This window comes from Trachemys scripta, chromosome 1 (genome assembly GCF_013100865.1).
Source record: "Trachemys scripta elegans isolate TJP31775 chromosome 1, CAS_Tse_1.0, whole genome shotgun sequence".
Taxonomy (NCBI): domain Eukaryota; kingdom Metazoa; phylum Chordata; order Testudines; family Emydidae; genus Trachemys; species Trachemys scripta.
In genome coordinates this window covers 211,962,210-211,978,129 of record NC_048298.1, presented here as the reverse complement: position 1 = coordinate 211,978,129, position 15,920 = coordinate 211,962,210, and the positions used below count along the sequence as shown (strand labels likewise).

Below are 15,920 nucleotides of genomic sequence, written 5' to 3'. Positions count from 1 at the left end.
GGGTGACTGGACAAGAAAATGGCAGATGAAATTCAATATTGATAAATGCAAAGTAATGCACATTGGAAAACAATCTGAAATATATATACACAAAACGACAGGGTCTAAATTAGCTGTTACCACTGAAGAAAGATCTTGGAGTCATGGACAGTTCTCTGAAACTATCCACTCAGTGTACAGCAGCAGTCAAAAAAGCTAGTAATAGTAGCTAATACTAAGTATTAAAATGCCACTATATAAATCCACAGCACACTCACATCTTGAAAACTGCATGTGGTTCTGGTCACCCTCTCTCAGAAAATACTTAGAATTGGAAAAGGTACAGAGAAGGGCAACAAAAAGGATTAGGGGAATTGAATAAGTTCCACTGGAGAAGAGATTAAAAAGAATGGGACTGTTCAGCTTGGAAAAGAGATGACTGAGAGGCTATATGATAGAGATCTATAAAATCATGAATAGTGTGGAGGAAGTGTTATTTACCCCTTCACAAACACAAAAAGCAGCGGGTTACCTAATGAAATTAACAGGCAGCAGGTTTAAAACAAACAAAAGGAAGTACTTCTTCACATAGTGCAGTCATCCTATGGAATTCATTGCCCAGGGATGTTGTGAAGGCCAAAAGCATAACTGGGTTCAAAAAATAATTAGGTAAGTTCATGGAGGATAGGGCCATCAAGGCTATTGGCCAAGGTGGTCAGGGATGCAACTGACTGCTAGATATTGGGACTGGATGACAGAGGATGAATCACTCAATTGCCCTATTCTGTTCATTCCCTCTGAAGCATCTGGTATCGGCCACTATCAGAAGACAGGACGCTGGTCTAGATGGACCATTAGTCTGACCCAGTATGGTCATTGTTGTGTGTGATATGGGCCCACCCCAAAACAGAGATCCTTTCTCTTCACAGGGACTCATACATGTATTGAGGATAGGTATATTTTCCCTATTAAAACAGTGAAATTAAAGAGCTTGCAGATAACTAATTTAAGAGACAGGACTAGAATATGTTACTCCTCTACAGCTACGGAGACACTTGCCTCAAAGGCTGATGCATCCAAATTCAATAGAAGTGTTGTCTAGATGTATCCAATTTAGTTAGCTAAAATACATTGTTTACTCCAACAGTTGGATGCCATTTCAGATACATACAGAGTGAAACATCCGCTCTCCTTTCCTAGGTCTATTTTTGTATTTCACTCCACACAGTGAGGATGCTACAAAAATATATTTGACTAGCCAAATAATATAGCATGCACTATGGCCACAAGTATATGACTATTATTATAATAATGAGGTCTTCCTACACAGCAGTTTATAATATTTGTATGGAGCCTCTCCCATGATACCTAAACAACAACTGATTTTAATATGAAGATTTTGGGTTTAAAGTAACCTCATGGACAGCATTGCTGAAGACTTACACAAGGATTTGAAAGTTGACCATCTAGCCACAGAGCAAGATGTCCTTTATAAAGTTCAAGTACAAGAAAAGTGTCTTTTTCCAAGAAGATATCTACAGGTAACTTGTTTTGACTTTCATTAAAGTGCCTCTGAGATCATAATCTGTCTCTCCATCCAGACCTCATTTATACTTTAGCCCTACAGCTAAATATCATTAGAAATACTAAGAGAGGGAACAATGGGGACAGCTGTTTAAGTATTAAGCTTTAGCATCAGGCAGCAGGTAACTCACATGCCCCTCCACACAACTTTCTACATCTATGCAGACAAACATGGAAAGGTACCCACCCTATTCTTTGGAGAGCACTGCCACTGGGCAGTAGTTAGATTTTCTTCTTCAATTAATACACCAAACATTTTCTTCAAAAAAGTTTATTTATGCAAAGCCAAACAGGAAGTGTTCTGTAAAAGTGAAAAGCTCATTTTACATATGATAAAAACATTTATGCATTTAGTCTAGGAAAAGTGAGGATTTTGAGTTGTCTAATCATTTACAGGAATCTGCAAGCTTGTTTTAAAAATAGACATTGGTATTCAGTCACTTATTTTCCCCAATACCTAAATGCTGTACAGTTTGCTATAGCTCACTTCAAGGTGCCAAAAAAAAAAAAAAAAAAAAAAATCAGGGATATCCCATTAAATTCAACTATACAAGCTTTGTGCTCGATAAAAATCGAGCATTGGTATAAGCATTACATTCAACTGAGAATATTTTGAATGTATATAGTAGTCAAAAAAACAAACAATAACATAATTTATATGAATGTCAGCCACTTCACAAACACCCAACATTCTTGTCTTCCTTTTCCTAAGGAGAAAGTTATGTTCCTTGACCCTCCAGTTCTGATGCTGCTATATCTGGTTCTTCATCATTATAAATGTTTTCAGCCTAGAGACACAAGTTATTGCATTACAAGTATCAAAAAGTGATAGGCACATTTGATTAACAGTATTTTTTCTAATCTTAGAAGACATATGATTGCAGAAGTGAGGAAACTGATGCACTTTGAGAACAGGATTGTTTTCTCAGAAGTATCCCTTTCCCTGACTTTAAAGAGGGAAGTCAGTTTTAAGATTATGTAAAACGGCTAGACTAATCAACACTAATATTAAAAGTATGTATACAATGTTTTAAATTGATGCACTTTAGGCTAATCCTAATCCATTTAGCTCTTTACCCAAAAGATTTTGTCCCGGTCTCATGTCCAGTTTCAGTCTTACTTTAAAACTACTATCCCAGTAGTAATTGCTTCCAAAAACACACATCCTTCAACTTACAAGGAAAAAAAACTCAAGTGGATAGAAGGGGAGGTACATCTGTATATACATTTAGTTGATGTTTTTAAGTGGCTGCGGTTTTCTGGCAAAACTCTTGTGGTGTCAATTTATATTAAATGAATGCTGTCAGGCAATGGTCCTGCCTTTACAGGGCCTCTGATGATGTAGGGCTTCCTCTTTTACTACTAAGATCCTATAACTAGCTAGGATTAATGACTGCCAACATGACTCCCAGAAGTCTTAAAAATGCAGTTAACTTTGCAATTAGGAGTTCTAGAAGCCATTTGTAAAACAAAAGCTTAGATTCTGGATAGCATAGCACATATAAACCTGCAATATCTACAAACTCACTCTGAAGATCTATTTTTCCTTCTTTTGAAGATACTAAAATATCAACTTAGCTCCAGTTAACTCATCTGTTGAAATGGATATTTTTGGTATATATTAGAAATTAGCCATTTCTAGTTCAATTTATCCTTAATAAAATTCAAAATGATATACAAAAGTCATAACAGAACTTTTTTTGTATGAATATTAGTCTTAATGTTCAGGTCATTAACTAAATGGATTTAACTTGAGGAAAAAGATTGCCTACATGAGACATAGACTTTTTTAAAGACTTTTTAAAGAGAAGAATAACCTCCTTTTTCATTTATATAATGAAGCTGAAAGCAATGCAGAAATTAAGTTCTGACACTCACCATTTGCCATATTTGCATTATGTTGTCCTCAGATACAGAGCAGATTACCCAGGGTTCGTTAGGGTTCCAACTAAAATCTGAAATCTTTGCAGTGTGTCCTCCATGAATAAACTGTTAATAAGATCAAATTTAATGACCCAAGACATCTCTAGACAATCATCAAAGTAGTGAAATATTTTAATTTACTATTCTCATTAGCAAACAAAGTAAAACTAAGGTATAACTATGTACAGAAGAACCTCAGAGTTACAAACACCTAGGGAACAGAGGTTGTTCGTTTGTAACTCAGAAATGTTCGAAACTCTGAACAAAGTGTTATGGTTGTTCTTTCAAAAGTTTACAACTGAACATTAACTTAATACAGCTTTGAAACTTGACTATGCAGTAGAAAAATGCTGCTCTCTCTTTTTTAGTAGTTTAAGCTTAAACACAGTACTGTCCTGTATTTGCCTCTCTCCTCCCACATCTCTGCTGCTGCCTAATTCCAAATGAAGTGTGTGGAGCTGACTAGTCAGTTCTTAACTCTGGCATTCTACTGTAAGTGGAGATCTGAGGTGCAGTTTTAAAGTAGCTGCCTTAACACGTACGCCACAAACAACATGTAAATGCCGCCCACACACAAACATTTCAGATTAGGACTGTTGAGGAGAAGGCAGGAAACACCATTTAAAAAAAAGGATTCTTGCTACCTGAGTTACTTGGCACAGCAGCCTCCTGCTTTTTCAAAAAGCTCTATATTAGGTTATTTTACCCAGAAGCAAGATGAAGAGTTATTACTGGATGTGGAAGTCAACCAATAGCAACTGTTTTCCCACATAGTTGTGCACAAAATATAGTGGTTGCTTGTAAATCATTTGATGGAGAGCCTAACATGAACTAAAGAAGCTATTTCAGATTATTTCCTTTCCCTGTAAAGTTGCTATTAGCAACGCAGCCATTTATAGCAGCATGAAGTTGCTAAGAACCCTAAATGACTACCTAATCTAGGAAACATTAAACACTATACTTTGTTTCAATGATAACTTGAGGTAGTAGGTTAGTTTTGGTTTATACATAGTTAAAAGTATAACCTACAGCTGTGTTTTCTACACTTTACCTGACCTTGGATATAGGTAACATTGCAGACCTACTGCAGCAATGGCACTCTGCGCAGCACTCATACAAAGGAGCATTAAGAACCACTGCCTTAAAACTCACTTAGCAGTTGAGAGCCACAATCAAGTACCGAGAGATAGTGGGACGTTGAAGAATTTGCCCGAAGTAAATTCCTGGATTAGACAGATTATTGGTCTGGTCTGCTATTGCAGTTCTTTAGTCTAAGAATAAAGATATAAGTTCTTATGAGGCATCAGCAGGTCTCCAAGCTAAAGGCAGCAAATACATACCAAAAGTTCAGGAGGCCCATCTTCTGCATCCTCTGCAGATTGCTCTTCTCCAATTTTACTGTAAAGAAAACAATGCTGTTTAAAGGAAGTGTAATTAAACCCTTAAAATCTTGAAGTAGTTCCAACATCAATATAGTTATCTCATTTAAGTGGGCAAGAAGTCAATTTGGGAATTAAGGTTTAAAAAAAAGGAATAGCTAATGGAGGACTATGCCTTTCTCTTATCAGGGGCACTAGCGCTGAGAAAATATCTTTGTTTTCAATTCCTACTCTTGCTGCTTATTCTTCACCCGAAGTTTTAATCCTCAAACATGGGTCATCACCACTGAAAAAATCAGATTCTGCAGATTAGATCAATAAAGGACCCTTGGGGAAGAGATCACTTATTACTAAAAAGACCGGGGGGGAGGAGAGGAGGAAAAGGAGACATGCAGAGTTATTCAGAAGTGGTTTTTTTTTGTTTTTGTTTGTTTTTTTTAAACTTAACTGGCAAAGATCAATAAAAAGACAGGATAGTATTCCTACACTGAAGTTTGCTAGTTTTTAAACAGAAAATAGCTTATGCCTAAATTGTAGGCTTAATTTTTTTTAAGTACAAATGCAAAGCCTACTGCATATATTGGATGTGTGTCTGCTATCTCCACCTAGGTTTTAAATAAAGGAACAGAATCACTCTTTACCTTAGATCCCATACATTTAGCCGACGATCAGTCCCACTTGAAGCAAGAATTGTTTCATTATGAGGAGACCAGTGAACCTGTAAGAAGAGAACATCTCTCGAAAATAGGAGTATAATGTTCATGTCTTTGTATGTATTCTGAACTAGTAACTTTAGATGTGACCAACATTGCCAGTTTTAACTATCAATGCTTGAACTGCTACAGCCATAACTGATCAACATTTTTAATAAAAAGGACAAATTTAGAGAAGATGACTCAAATATATAGACTACTTCTCACTTCATGTACCCCAACATCAAGGCTTTCCTCCAATTCAGAGGATCTTAAGTTTCCTCATGGAAGAAATCCAACCACAAGAAATATACCACTAAAACTGCTATACTACCATAAAGTGTCAGTATTATTTAGTTCCATTTTCTACAATGGTCAAGTATGTCTGCAAATCACTTGTAAACTTGCCTAATCATACATAAAATTAAAGTCATTGAATAAAGTCACACAGATTTAAGGGAGTATTTGGAATTAGAGTTGCCTTCTGTTCGTGAATTTTTTTTTTTGGAAATACATATTTTAGGAACATGAGTCTGGGTCAAGCTAAGTCTTATACTCCTGACTTCAACCATACATATTTTAGGAGATTTTTTGATAAACAAAAAACACAGCTTCCCTGTGCGTATATCTTTTCAGCTGCACGTGAAAGCAATCTTCTGGATCTAACTGGCTGATTAGTTACCAGTTGGTTTTGGAGAGTTGGTTGTCATCTATAAGCCATAAATGGCTTGTGATCTGCTAATGTTAAGGACCATCTCTCCCCACATGCCATGGTGCAGAGTGCTCAAAGCTGGAGAACCCTCTGAGAGGAAACTGGTGCCCAGGAGTTCTTTGAGAGGGGTCCCCAACTTCAGACTCTATTCTTTACCCATCGGAAATAGCCCAAATCTGTTATCTTTCAGGGCACATTGAAGGATTTTGGGGAGGCACAGATACATAGACAAGACTTGTTTTAAATTATTCTGAGAAAAGCTGTTGAGCTTTTATACTTGCCCTATTAATTTTATTTTAACCATAGTGAGAAAGCATCTAAGCATTTCCCATAAAATGCCAGTGTGTGTGCTGCTGTTAAAGCAGCAAGTTAGAAAGCTGGCAGACTCATGAATATACTTTGGGGGAGAAGAGAAAAAAAAAAAGTCTACTCACATTACCTATGTTGCTTAAATTAAGGCTTAATGGTGGCATTAGTTCAGCTATTAGTTCTTGCAACAGATCTCAGTGATCAGATATATTTCAATTGATCACAATATCAGAATTCCAAACCAAATTCCCACCTGATCCGGAGCTCTCAGCAATATGCACAACCTTATTCTAAAACCTTTAAGTTATTCATTTGTCTTCTGCCCACCTGAAAGATTTCATCCTTGTGAGACTCAAAAGAATGAAGTTTTAATTTAAGGTTTCGTAGATCCCACAAAGCCACAGTCTGTGAGGGAAAGGGGAAAAAATAAATAAGGTACCTTTACTCCAAAAGCCTCTGAAGTTATTCAATTTTAAATTAATACATTTTAGCTATCCGTTGCACTTGTTTTATTGACATTTGTGACTAATGTCTAAGCACACTTTTAGGAGCATATACATTCAATTTGTATAGGATGTTAAAAATATACGTAAGTAAAACACCTTGTCAGCAGAACCAGTTGCTAGAATGAACTCGCTGTAGGGATTGAAGGACAGGCAGTTGACCTCGGCTGTATGGGCATCTACAGAATGACTTGGCTTGGATGTAGTATTGGACCTCGTGTCCCAACTTTTTTGGATGAAGGGGTGGGAAGAAGGAAGAACACACAAAAAATGCCAGTCAAAGGTGGTAGAAGGGAGAACCAATTCTCACACACTAAACCCTATTCAGCACTTGAAACAGCCCAGTCTGAAGACTTGTCTAAATGAACAGTTCGCATCCAGCAAGCTAGTGTGTGTGGATCTACAGCACACTAGTATGCCGCGCACTAACTTTTCATCTAAACAGGCTATAAGTGGAATGAACATTGGTCACAAAGATAGCACTCATTTCATGCTACATAAAAACTGTACACATTAAATATCTGTATGTTAACACACATTACTTTGGGACTAAAACATTCCTTCCAGGCTGAAAAGCGTGGTACACAAGTTTCAACATTTAAAAAAAAAAAGGGGGGGGGGGGGGAGGAAGGGATTGAGAGTCATTTGTCATTCCATACTAGTACAATCTCATCTGTCTTAGAACATACTAATCAGTTAGAAGATTTATGGCAGCTAGGTATTTCACCTTTTGGCAAAAGCAAAGCATTCACTGTACAACCTCAAGAGTTTTCCCTTTTATCAAGGGGAATGATTAGTCTGTCAAGTAATTTGTTAGAGCAAACAGATGTGATTGGATTCCTCACATCTCTGAAAAAGTTCACAGCACTAGATTAATATTTAGTCAGTCCACCTGACCTGATGGTATTTACAGATTCCTTTTAAATAGAATTATCGGGTCAATCAAGGGGAAGGATGATCCAGGGGTTAGGGCACCAGCATAAAACTTGGTGAGGCCTAGGTTCAATTTTCTGCTCCACTGCACACTCCATTTGTGACCTTAGTCAAGTCACTGAGCCACTCTGTGCCCCTTCTACTGTAATTCCTGGGCGTTGTGAGGATAAATACATAAGATTGAGGCACACAGCCTCAGCTAAACAGAAGGACTTGAGGAGGGAGCAGCAGTGACAGCCTTCCCTATAACTTTTAGCTCAGTTGGTTAGGGTACTCAACTGGAATATGGGAGACCCAGGTTAAATTCCTCCTTCTGCATGATTTTCGAGAATGGATTTGAGCACGGTTTCCCAATTCTCAGTCAAGTGCCCTACCAATGGACTACAGAATCATCCTCACTGTCTCTATATTACAAACATTCATTGGGCTAAAGTGGAACAACTTCAACAGGCGAGACTGAGAAACACTCTCTCCTCTACCTCTCAGTATATGCCATAACCAAGTGGCTGTTTTGTGCTCAGATCAAACACCTGCCAGATCCAGCCCACAGGAGAGATAGGGAGGGCAACACCGATCTTCACAGGGTTTGAGAATTGCAGTGGGGCTTAGGTGTGCGGATGCCTACCTAAGGCAGCAATGCACATGTTTGGAGGTAAAAACGTACGTGCTAAGGAACTTTTTACAGCAGAAATTTAGGCATTTAGTGATTTTAGACACCCACAAGATTAGGTGGCAGCTGAGCAGGGGTTCTGTGGATCACAGCAACATGGCTTTGGACCTACAATGATGGGACCATAAAAGTACCCAAAATATGTAGGTCACTAGAGAAACTGTAAAATCATGACTCCCGTTCACCACTTGTTTAACCATAGGTCTATATTTACAATGTAGTCTTAGTAAGAAAGGCAACATTGAACAGTAAAACAAATAGAAGGAAAGGCACATTTAGGATTATTCCTATCCAGATTCCTAGAAATACAAGTAATGCTGTAAAATCTAGGTGATTTAGGTTCATGTTAATGCAACAGAAGGCTAGAGTATTTTAGGATTACAGGCCACCTCAGAGCCTGAGTAGATTTTTTTTTTTTAAATTAGGCAGTGTGCAGTGCTTGTCTAGACAGTTGCATTGACAAACAGGGAATTGTAAGTTCCAGAGAACTGCTCAGTTTCTCCCCACCCCCAACTCTCCTCCCAAACTTACATCATAAGCTTCTGATCATCAGCAACCGATCCAAATAAAGATTCATGAAGCAGATGCCATGCCACATCTTCTACTACTGCAGAATGTCCAGTAAAGATTGCTTTAGCATCAACAACTTTGCCTTCTTTTGGTCCTGCACTTACATCCCACAGACAAACAGTCTGCAGACAAAAGTCACATTTTAATACAATGTAATTTATTGTTCAGACTTGCTTTCCTTAGTGTAAATCTTTCAGCATATGGATAGTAATCTAGTTGTATTCCAATTATGTTGTCTGACATCAGAATACAAGTTCAATATTCAGAGGTTTTAGAACTGTTAACATAGTTATGCCACACTGCTGGCATTCGAGTGTTTTCTGTAACTTGAGACCATCATTCTTGTTTTTTAAAAAGCCTCATTTAATAAAGTTATGCCCTTACACATCACCATCATAACTGCCTATAAAAAAAAGCTTACTAAAGCCAAAGGGAGTCTATGATATTCCTACTGGGGTCTCTGCCCAGACTTTATTAGAATGTAGTTTTTGTAGTCCACCAAATACCAAAGCAGGGTTTACTGGGGAAGGAAGGACAGGGAAAGAAAGGGAGACTAAAAGAAAAGATTTCCACAGATGCTGCTGCAACCCAAGACATTAACCTCATCTCACTGGTTTGTGTCTTTAGTGCAAATATAACATTCATTCAGCAATTTCTTTAGGAGACAGGGGAGGAGAAGAGAGAGATTGTATCATGCCATTCAATAACAAACCCTTTGGCTATTTACTCCTGACAAAATTCAGCATCTCCATATGGTCTGCATATTTCTGTGCCCTCCATGCAGAAAAATACAAAAAAATCTGCGAGGGGACACGTGCCTCTTCCCCGGCAGTCCAGGCTGAGCATCTGTTCCAGCGTGCCTGGACCAGCTTCCGAGACACAAATCACTGCATAGGGAGGGGGGCTGGGCATGCGTGCCTTTGTGGGAGACGTTGATCACAGTCAGGTGGCAGGGTTGGGCATGCATGCATGCCAACAAGCGAGAGAGACTGGCGTGGAGGGGTAGGGCTTTTTATTATGCACAAGGCAGGCTCCGTCCCAAAGGCAGAAATGCAGCACACTGCCTGCCTAGAAAAAGGCCAAGATTCTGTATGGGGATGATCCTAAAGTTTTAGAGCACCCAGTAGTAGTACAGAGGGCTGTATTTTCCAGTTCATGGTGTTCCAGTTAAATAAAACAGACTTGGCCTCTAGTGATGGTGTTAAAACCACTATTGTTCCTTCATCAGAAGATCGTACAGCTAAGCAAACGTGATCATATACTGCTCTTAAATGTAGTAATTTAAGGATTTAAAACATAACAATTTTTGAAAATAAAGACCTTTAAGTTAAAAAAAAAAAAAAAAAAAAAGCAACCATTGTTAATGTTGCTGTTGATGGTTAAATTGATCTCATTCTCTGAGGCAGAAATGTAGCAGCAGCAGCAGTCTGCCTGCCCAGTAACAGCCTGGTTGTTTCCCTCCCCCTGAAGCCCCCTTGCCCTGATTAGCCCCTCCCCTCATGCGACCATGCCCCCCGCACCCTCGTGCGCTTGTGCCCCTCCCGTTTGAGTTTGCCCGTTTCACTGCACACACACCCCCAATGCAGTTATATCCCCCATTCCCTTAGTGCAGCTAGAGGAGCCGGATTCCCATCCTCAGATGGTGGCCGACCCGCACAAGTCCTTGATAGCTCTCTCCCCTTCTCCCCCCCCCCCCCCCCATCTAGCCATCCCCTTCTGGCGCCCTCCTCCCCTGCCTGCAGTCTAGCAGGGAGAAGTGGTCGACCTGTTCCCCTTTCCCCTCCTGCCTCCGGTGTTTGGTCCCCCCCACCTCCCCCCCGGCTCTCATAATGGTGGGGAACACGGCGGACGACACCCCTCAGGCAGATCCCACCGCCCCCCCCAAAATGTAAAAAAACAAAAAAAAACAAAACAAAAAAAAAAAAACAAAAAAACCCCACCATTGTTAATGTTCCTATTGTTAGTTAACTGTTCCCATTCTCAGTCAACTCCCCCAGGAGCTTAAAACCTGTAAAAGTTTTAAGGCCCCTACATTGCCAGAATGATGTAAAGTCTTATACATGACAGTAAGGGAATCAGCTAGGAAGATCTATGTGCTTTCTCACTTTTTTTCCTGTGATAAAGTGGCACAATGAGATTAGATTACAGCTCAGGATTTATTTTACTTACCCATTTTAAAAAAAAAAAAAAAAAAGACTTTGAGGGCAAATAAAACATTCACCCAGCAGTCAATCAGGACAGTCAGAACCAAGTGCTTCCCAAAATACCCAGCCAGGTCCAGGACAATGATTAGCAAAAACTGTATGACTTTCATGTGCAATTTAAAATGACATTCTACTTTTTTTTTTTTTTTGGGGGCTGTTTGGTGTTCTGTAATGTAATTTAGCTGGAATGCAGGGTACTAGTTACAGTGTTTGCAACTTTCATGTGTTTAGGAAATGCTGAATAGTTAGTGACTTCTTTCTGTAGTTTAAATAAATTACAGAAACAATTGAAACTGGTGTGATTTGGCATTATTTTGACAAATAAAATATGCAGAATTTTTAATTTTTTTTTGCGCCGAATACCCACAGGAGTAGCTATTATGGGATAGGCATTAACCTCCTTCTGTTAAGGATGATGTGTTATGGTAAGTGGGCTTTCAGGGTATAAAGAACAGAAACATGAACATCTAGAATTAAAAATATGAAGGCATTTTGGTGTACACTGGACGGAGAAGACCAGTGGAAGAGATTTTATGGGGAAAAATACTATTAAGCCATGTGAATCAGTAACTCTTCCTTTTGTTTTGTATTAACAAAGGGGGAAGTTAGTTTCTTACATGATCATCAGATGCACTGAGAAGGTGTCCACTCAAATTGGAATTCCATGATAAACCATAGCCTTCTTTTTGATGTCCTCTTAGCCTAAGGTCAGGATTACATTCTCCACTTGGGTCTGAAAAAGAACCAAACCATTGTTTAGCTCTTAGAGCTCCTTTAAACAAGAAGAATATGATGGATTGTAATTGATGGAATTTTTATTTTTGCATGGCAAAATAAAATACAATTTCAAAATTGTCTGCATATGCTTACTACAGGGAGAAACAGGATTTGCTTTTCAATTTTGTGTTCAGAGTAGGTTATAAGACACTTGATGAGAGCTAAAGATAGTCACAGAGGGTCCTACTCTATCACCTCAAATCTGAAATACCTAGGCAAACTTTCCTGAGCTTAATTACCCGAAGCATATTCTAACTAATCCAAATTGTTTTTAACTAGCACAGGAGTTAAGGGACCTTCAGACACTCAGGGTACATCTATACTTACTTCCTGGTCCGGATGTAAGCGATCGATCTTCTGGGATCGATCCCGGAAGTGCTTGCTGTCAACACCGGTACTCCAGCTCAGCGAGAGGAGTACGCAGCATCGACGGGGGAGCCTGCCTGCCGCGTCCGGACCCGCGGTAAGTTCGGACTAAGGTACTTCGACTTCAGCTACGTTATTAACGTAGCTGAATTTGCGTATCTTAGTCCAAAGTAGGGGGTTAGTGTGGACCAGGCCTTAGTGCTTTAGCATCAAAATACAATAAACCGGACTACTGTCAGACTCATGTCTACATCTAGACTACATTTATAATACTAGAGAAGTTATTGTATACAAATTCAAGCAGGTTGACCCACCTGGTTTAGATGGATGTTTGGTGTAATCAAAAACCAGCACATCAGAGGAAGGAGTTTTTGTAGCGATGATGCAGGGGTTCTGGGGCATGTAGCGAGCACGATTTACTTCACCTTCATGGTTAATTTTAATTTCAGTTTCAATTTTACCAGTTACAGATCCAAAGCCGCCAAATTCTATATATTTTTTTAATACATATAAAAAAGGTTTTTGGTTAAAATCATGCCAACTATTTCAAGTGTGTTAAGCCACTGTTCTCAGGCTTTTCATAATCGCAAGTTGTTTAATGTAGTAATACAAGTCACATGGAAGATTAATTACACTATACCCCTTTAATATAAAATCTTAAAAGTTATCTTCTTATCTTGAAAGCAGTGAAGTATTCTTAATCTGAACAGGTCATCACAATAAGTAGTGACCAGACGTAACACCTTCCGAGGGGTAAATCTCTTGCTTAAGCTAGTCTACCAGGTAGCTTAAGTATCACAAATGAAAGACCTAATAAAGTCAATATTTGTCAAATAGGAGACTTTTGCAGGAGGTGCATCTGAAGAAGTGAGGTTCTTACCCATGAAAGCTTATGCTCCCAATACTTCTGTTAATCTTAAAGGTGCCACAGGACCCTCTGTTGCTTTTTACAGATTCAGACTAACACGGCTACCCCTGTGATACTTAACATGAATTGTTATCAGCTTTCAGATTTTTTTAAAAAAAGGGTCAGAGTAAAATATATTAAGGCTCTAGAACTACACTATATACCGTCGCACACGTACCCCTAGGGGTACGCAGAGGTCTTCCAGGGAGTACATAAACTCATCTAGATATTTGCCTAGTTTTATAACATGCTACATAAAAGCACTGACATAAAAAGTCAGCACAAACTAAAATTTCATGCAGACATTGACTTGAGTATACTGCTCTATATACTACAGACTGAAATGTAAGTACAATATTTATATTCCAATTGATTTGCTTTATAAATTATATGGTGAAAATAAGCAATTTTTCAGTAATAGTGTGCTGTGACACTTTTAAGTCTGATTTTGTAAGCAAGTAGACTTTAAGTGCGGTGAAATACTCCTGAACGGGGGTACAGTAGTCTGGAAAGGCTGAGAGACACTGTTATATACTATAAACAAGTTTAGTATACAAACAGACCCTTACAAATATTTTTAAAGTTAAAACCCAAGTTAGAAGACAATTAAACGAGGTATGCACTGTTTAACACTGCTGCTAGAAGAACACAATCTAAAAATTCCCGCAATACTCACCTCCCTTCTCACTATCATAGTGAGAAGCATCAAACTGAGCATCATCGTTAGGAATCTGGACCCTTGCAACAACCAAATGGTTCTGCTCATCAGAGGTATGTGTTCCCAACACTAGCCAATGAAGGGCATAATCCTTTCCTTCAGGCCTGTTCAATAAAATAGACTGTCTTACAAAAAGCTGAACACAGTTGTATTGTACTTTTAAATATTTTGAGGCAAAGTTCTTTTGTATCATCCCAATTTCTATGGGAGACTACAGATTAATTGGGGAAAAACATTTTCCCCTGCCACATTAGGCATATCAGCATAAATGTTTACAAGTTGAACTCCAGGTGTTCTTGGCATCAGTAAATTTAACAAGTACATCTTTAATAATACTGAAATCCCAGTCTTTTAGAGTGCTTGTCACTATCACTTGAATAGTATGAAGAAGACTTCTATGTGCACATACATTAAATAGAGGCATTTTGACATCAGCACCTACTATGGTAAATCCATGTCAATGGAGTTAAAGGCATTTGACATTAAACAGATTTTCTAGCGTTGATACTCCTAGCAGTCAGCCACAGTGAAGCAAGAGGAGTAGCTCAGATATTGAAGACACGACTGACTGCTTAAAAAGAGATTATTTCCCTCTTGCAAGCTGTTACTTTCACCATTATCCTAAAAGTGTATTCCAAACAGGGCGCATGGGAGTTTACGCAGGTCACCGGAGCACAGGTAGGAGTCTCACCTCGTTACATCAGGCAGCCACTGCACAGTGAGGCTGGGCCACTCGAGGGCGTGGGTCATCACCAGGTCATACAGGAAAGGGGTGTTCTTCTTCCAGATTTTGTACTCTTCGTTGATGACTCGCTCCTCCACCGTGTCCTCGAACACTGCACGCAGAGGGGACAGACAGACAGACAGAGGCGCGCTAGGCGGGCGGCTCCCAGGAGACGGGGCGGGTGGGGGAGGGGAAACACCCGCGGCCTCACATTTTATTTGTTCCTAAGCCGAAGCCCGCTCGCGGCGAGACCCAGCGGCGGCTCCGCCCGGCGCCCGCGAGGCCACGCGCTCCCCTCCCCGCGCTGCGGGCCGCTCAGCCCCGCGGCACCGGGATCGCCCCGCCCCCAGAGACAGCCCGTCCCGAGAGACGCGGAGCCGGGAGGCGCCCCCGCCCCGCCTCGCCCGGGGAGAAGAAACCCGCCGACCCCCGACCCTCCAGCCCGAACAGGGACCGGCCGGGCCCCGCCGTCTCTTACTCTCTTTATTCGCCATTTTGTGCGTGGGGCTCCCTCCCGCGCTGCGCTCCCCTCCCCCCGGCGGAACTGGCGCCGCCGTCTCCGCCGCGGATGAAGCGGCCGCTCGCGCGCCGGCCTTAGGGTTCGAGACGGCCTCGTTCTCCCTCCAAACCGCTGGCTTGCACTCCGAGCGACTCTCCAACCCGCGCCGCCGCCAGTGCGCATGCGCAGCGACCCGGCTGCGCTCCCGGGTCAGACCGCCACGACCCCGAGGCAGCAGCCAATGAACGGGGGCGGTGAGGCTGAGACGAGCAGCAGCGCGCGTGCGAGGCGGACCACAGCTCAACAAGCCCGCCCACCGGCCATCACCTCTTCCTGGGCTGGCTCAGGCAGCAGGGCAGATAAGCGCATGCGCAGCAGGAGAGCGCCCAACAGCGAGGGCGGGGCAAAGGATGGGAGGGCCGACAGGGCCAGCAAGCCCCTCCCCCCGTCTGATGCGGCAAAACAAACCGC

General features: G+C 40.7%; 1 protein-coding gene across 1 annotated transcript; it reads right to left on the bottom strand.

Annotated features, from left to right (window-relative positions):
• Positions 1-2,044: 2,044 nt before the first annotated feature.
• RBBP7 (RB binding protein 7, chromatin remodeling factor) lies at positions 2,045-15,643 on the bottom strand. Its single transcript, XM_034756192.1, has 12 exons — positions 15,429-15,643; positions 14,918-15,062; positions 14,185-14,330; positions 12,916-13,089; positions 12,076-12,191; positions 9,216-9,376; positions 7,181-7,307; positions 6,906-6,983; positions 5,507-5,583; positions 4,827-4,884; positions 3,442-3,552; positions 2,045-2,351 (listed from the first exon to the last, which is right to left on the bottom strand). The coding sequence occupies exons 1-12, from the start codon at positions 15,442-15,444 to the stop codon at positions 2,283-2,285; spliced, it is 1,278 nt and encodes a 425-aa protein (XP_034612083.1). The 5' UTR covers positions 15,445-15,643; the 3' UTR covers positions 2,045-2,282.
• Between the last annotated feature and the right edge of the window lie 277 nt (positions 15,644-15,920).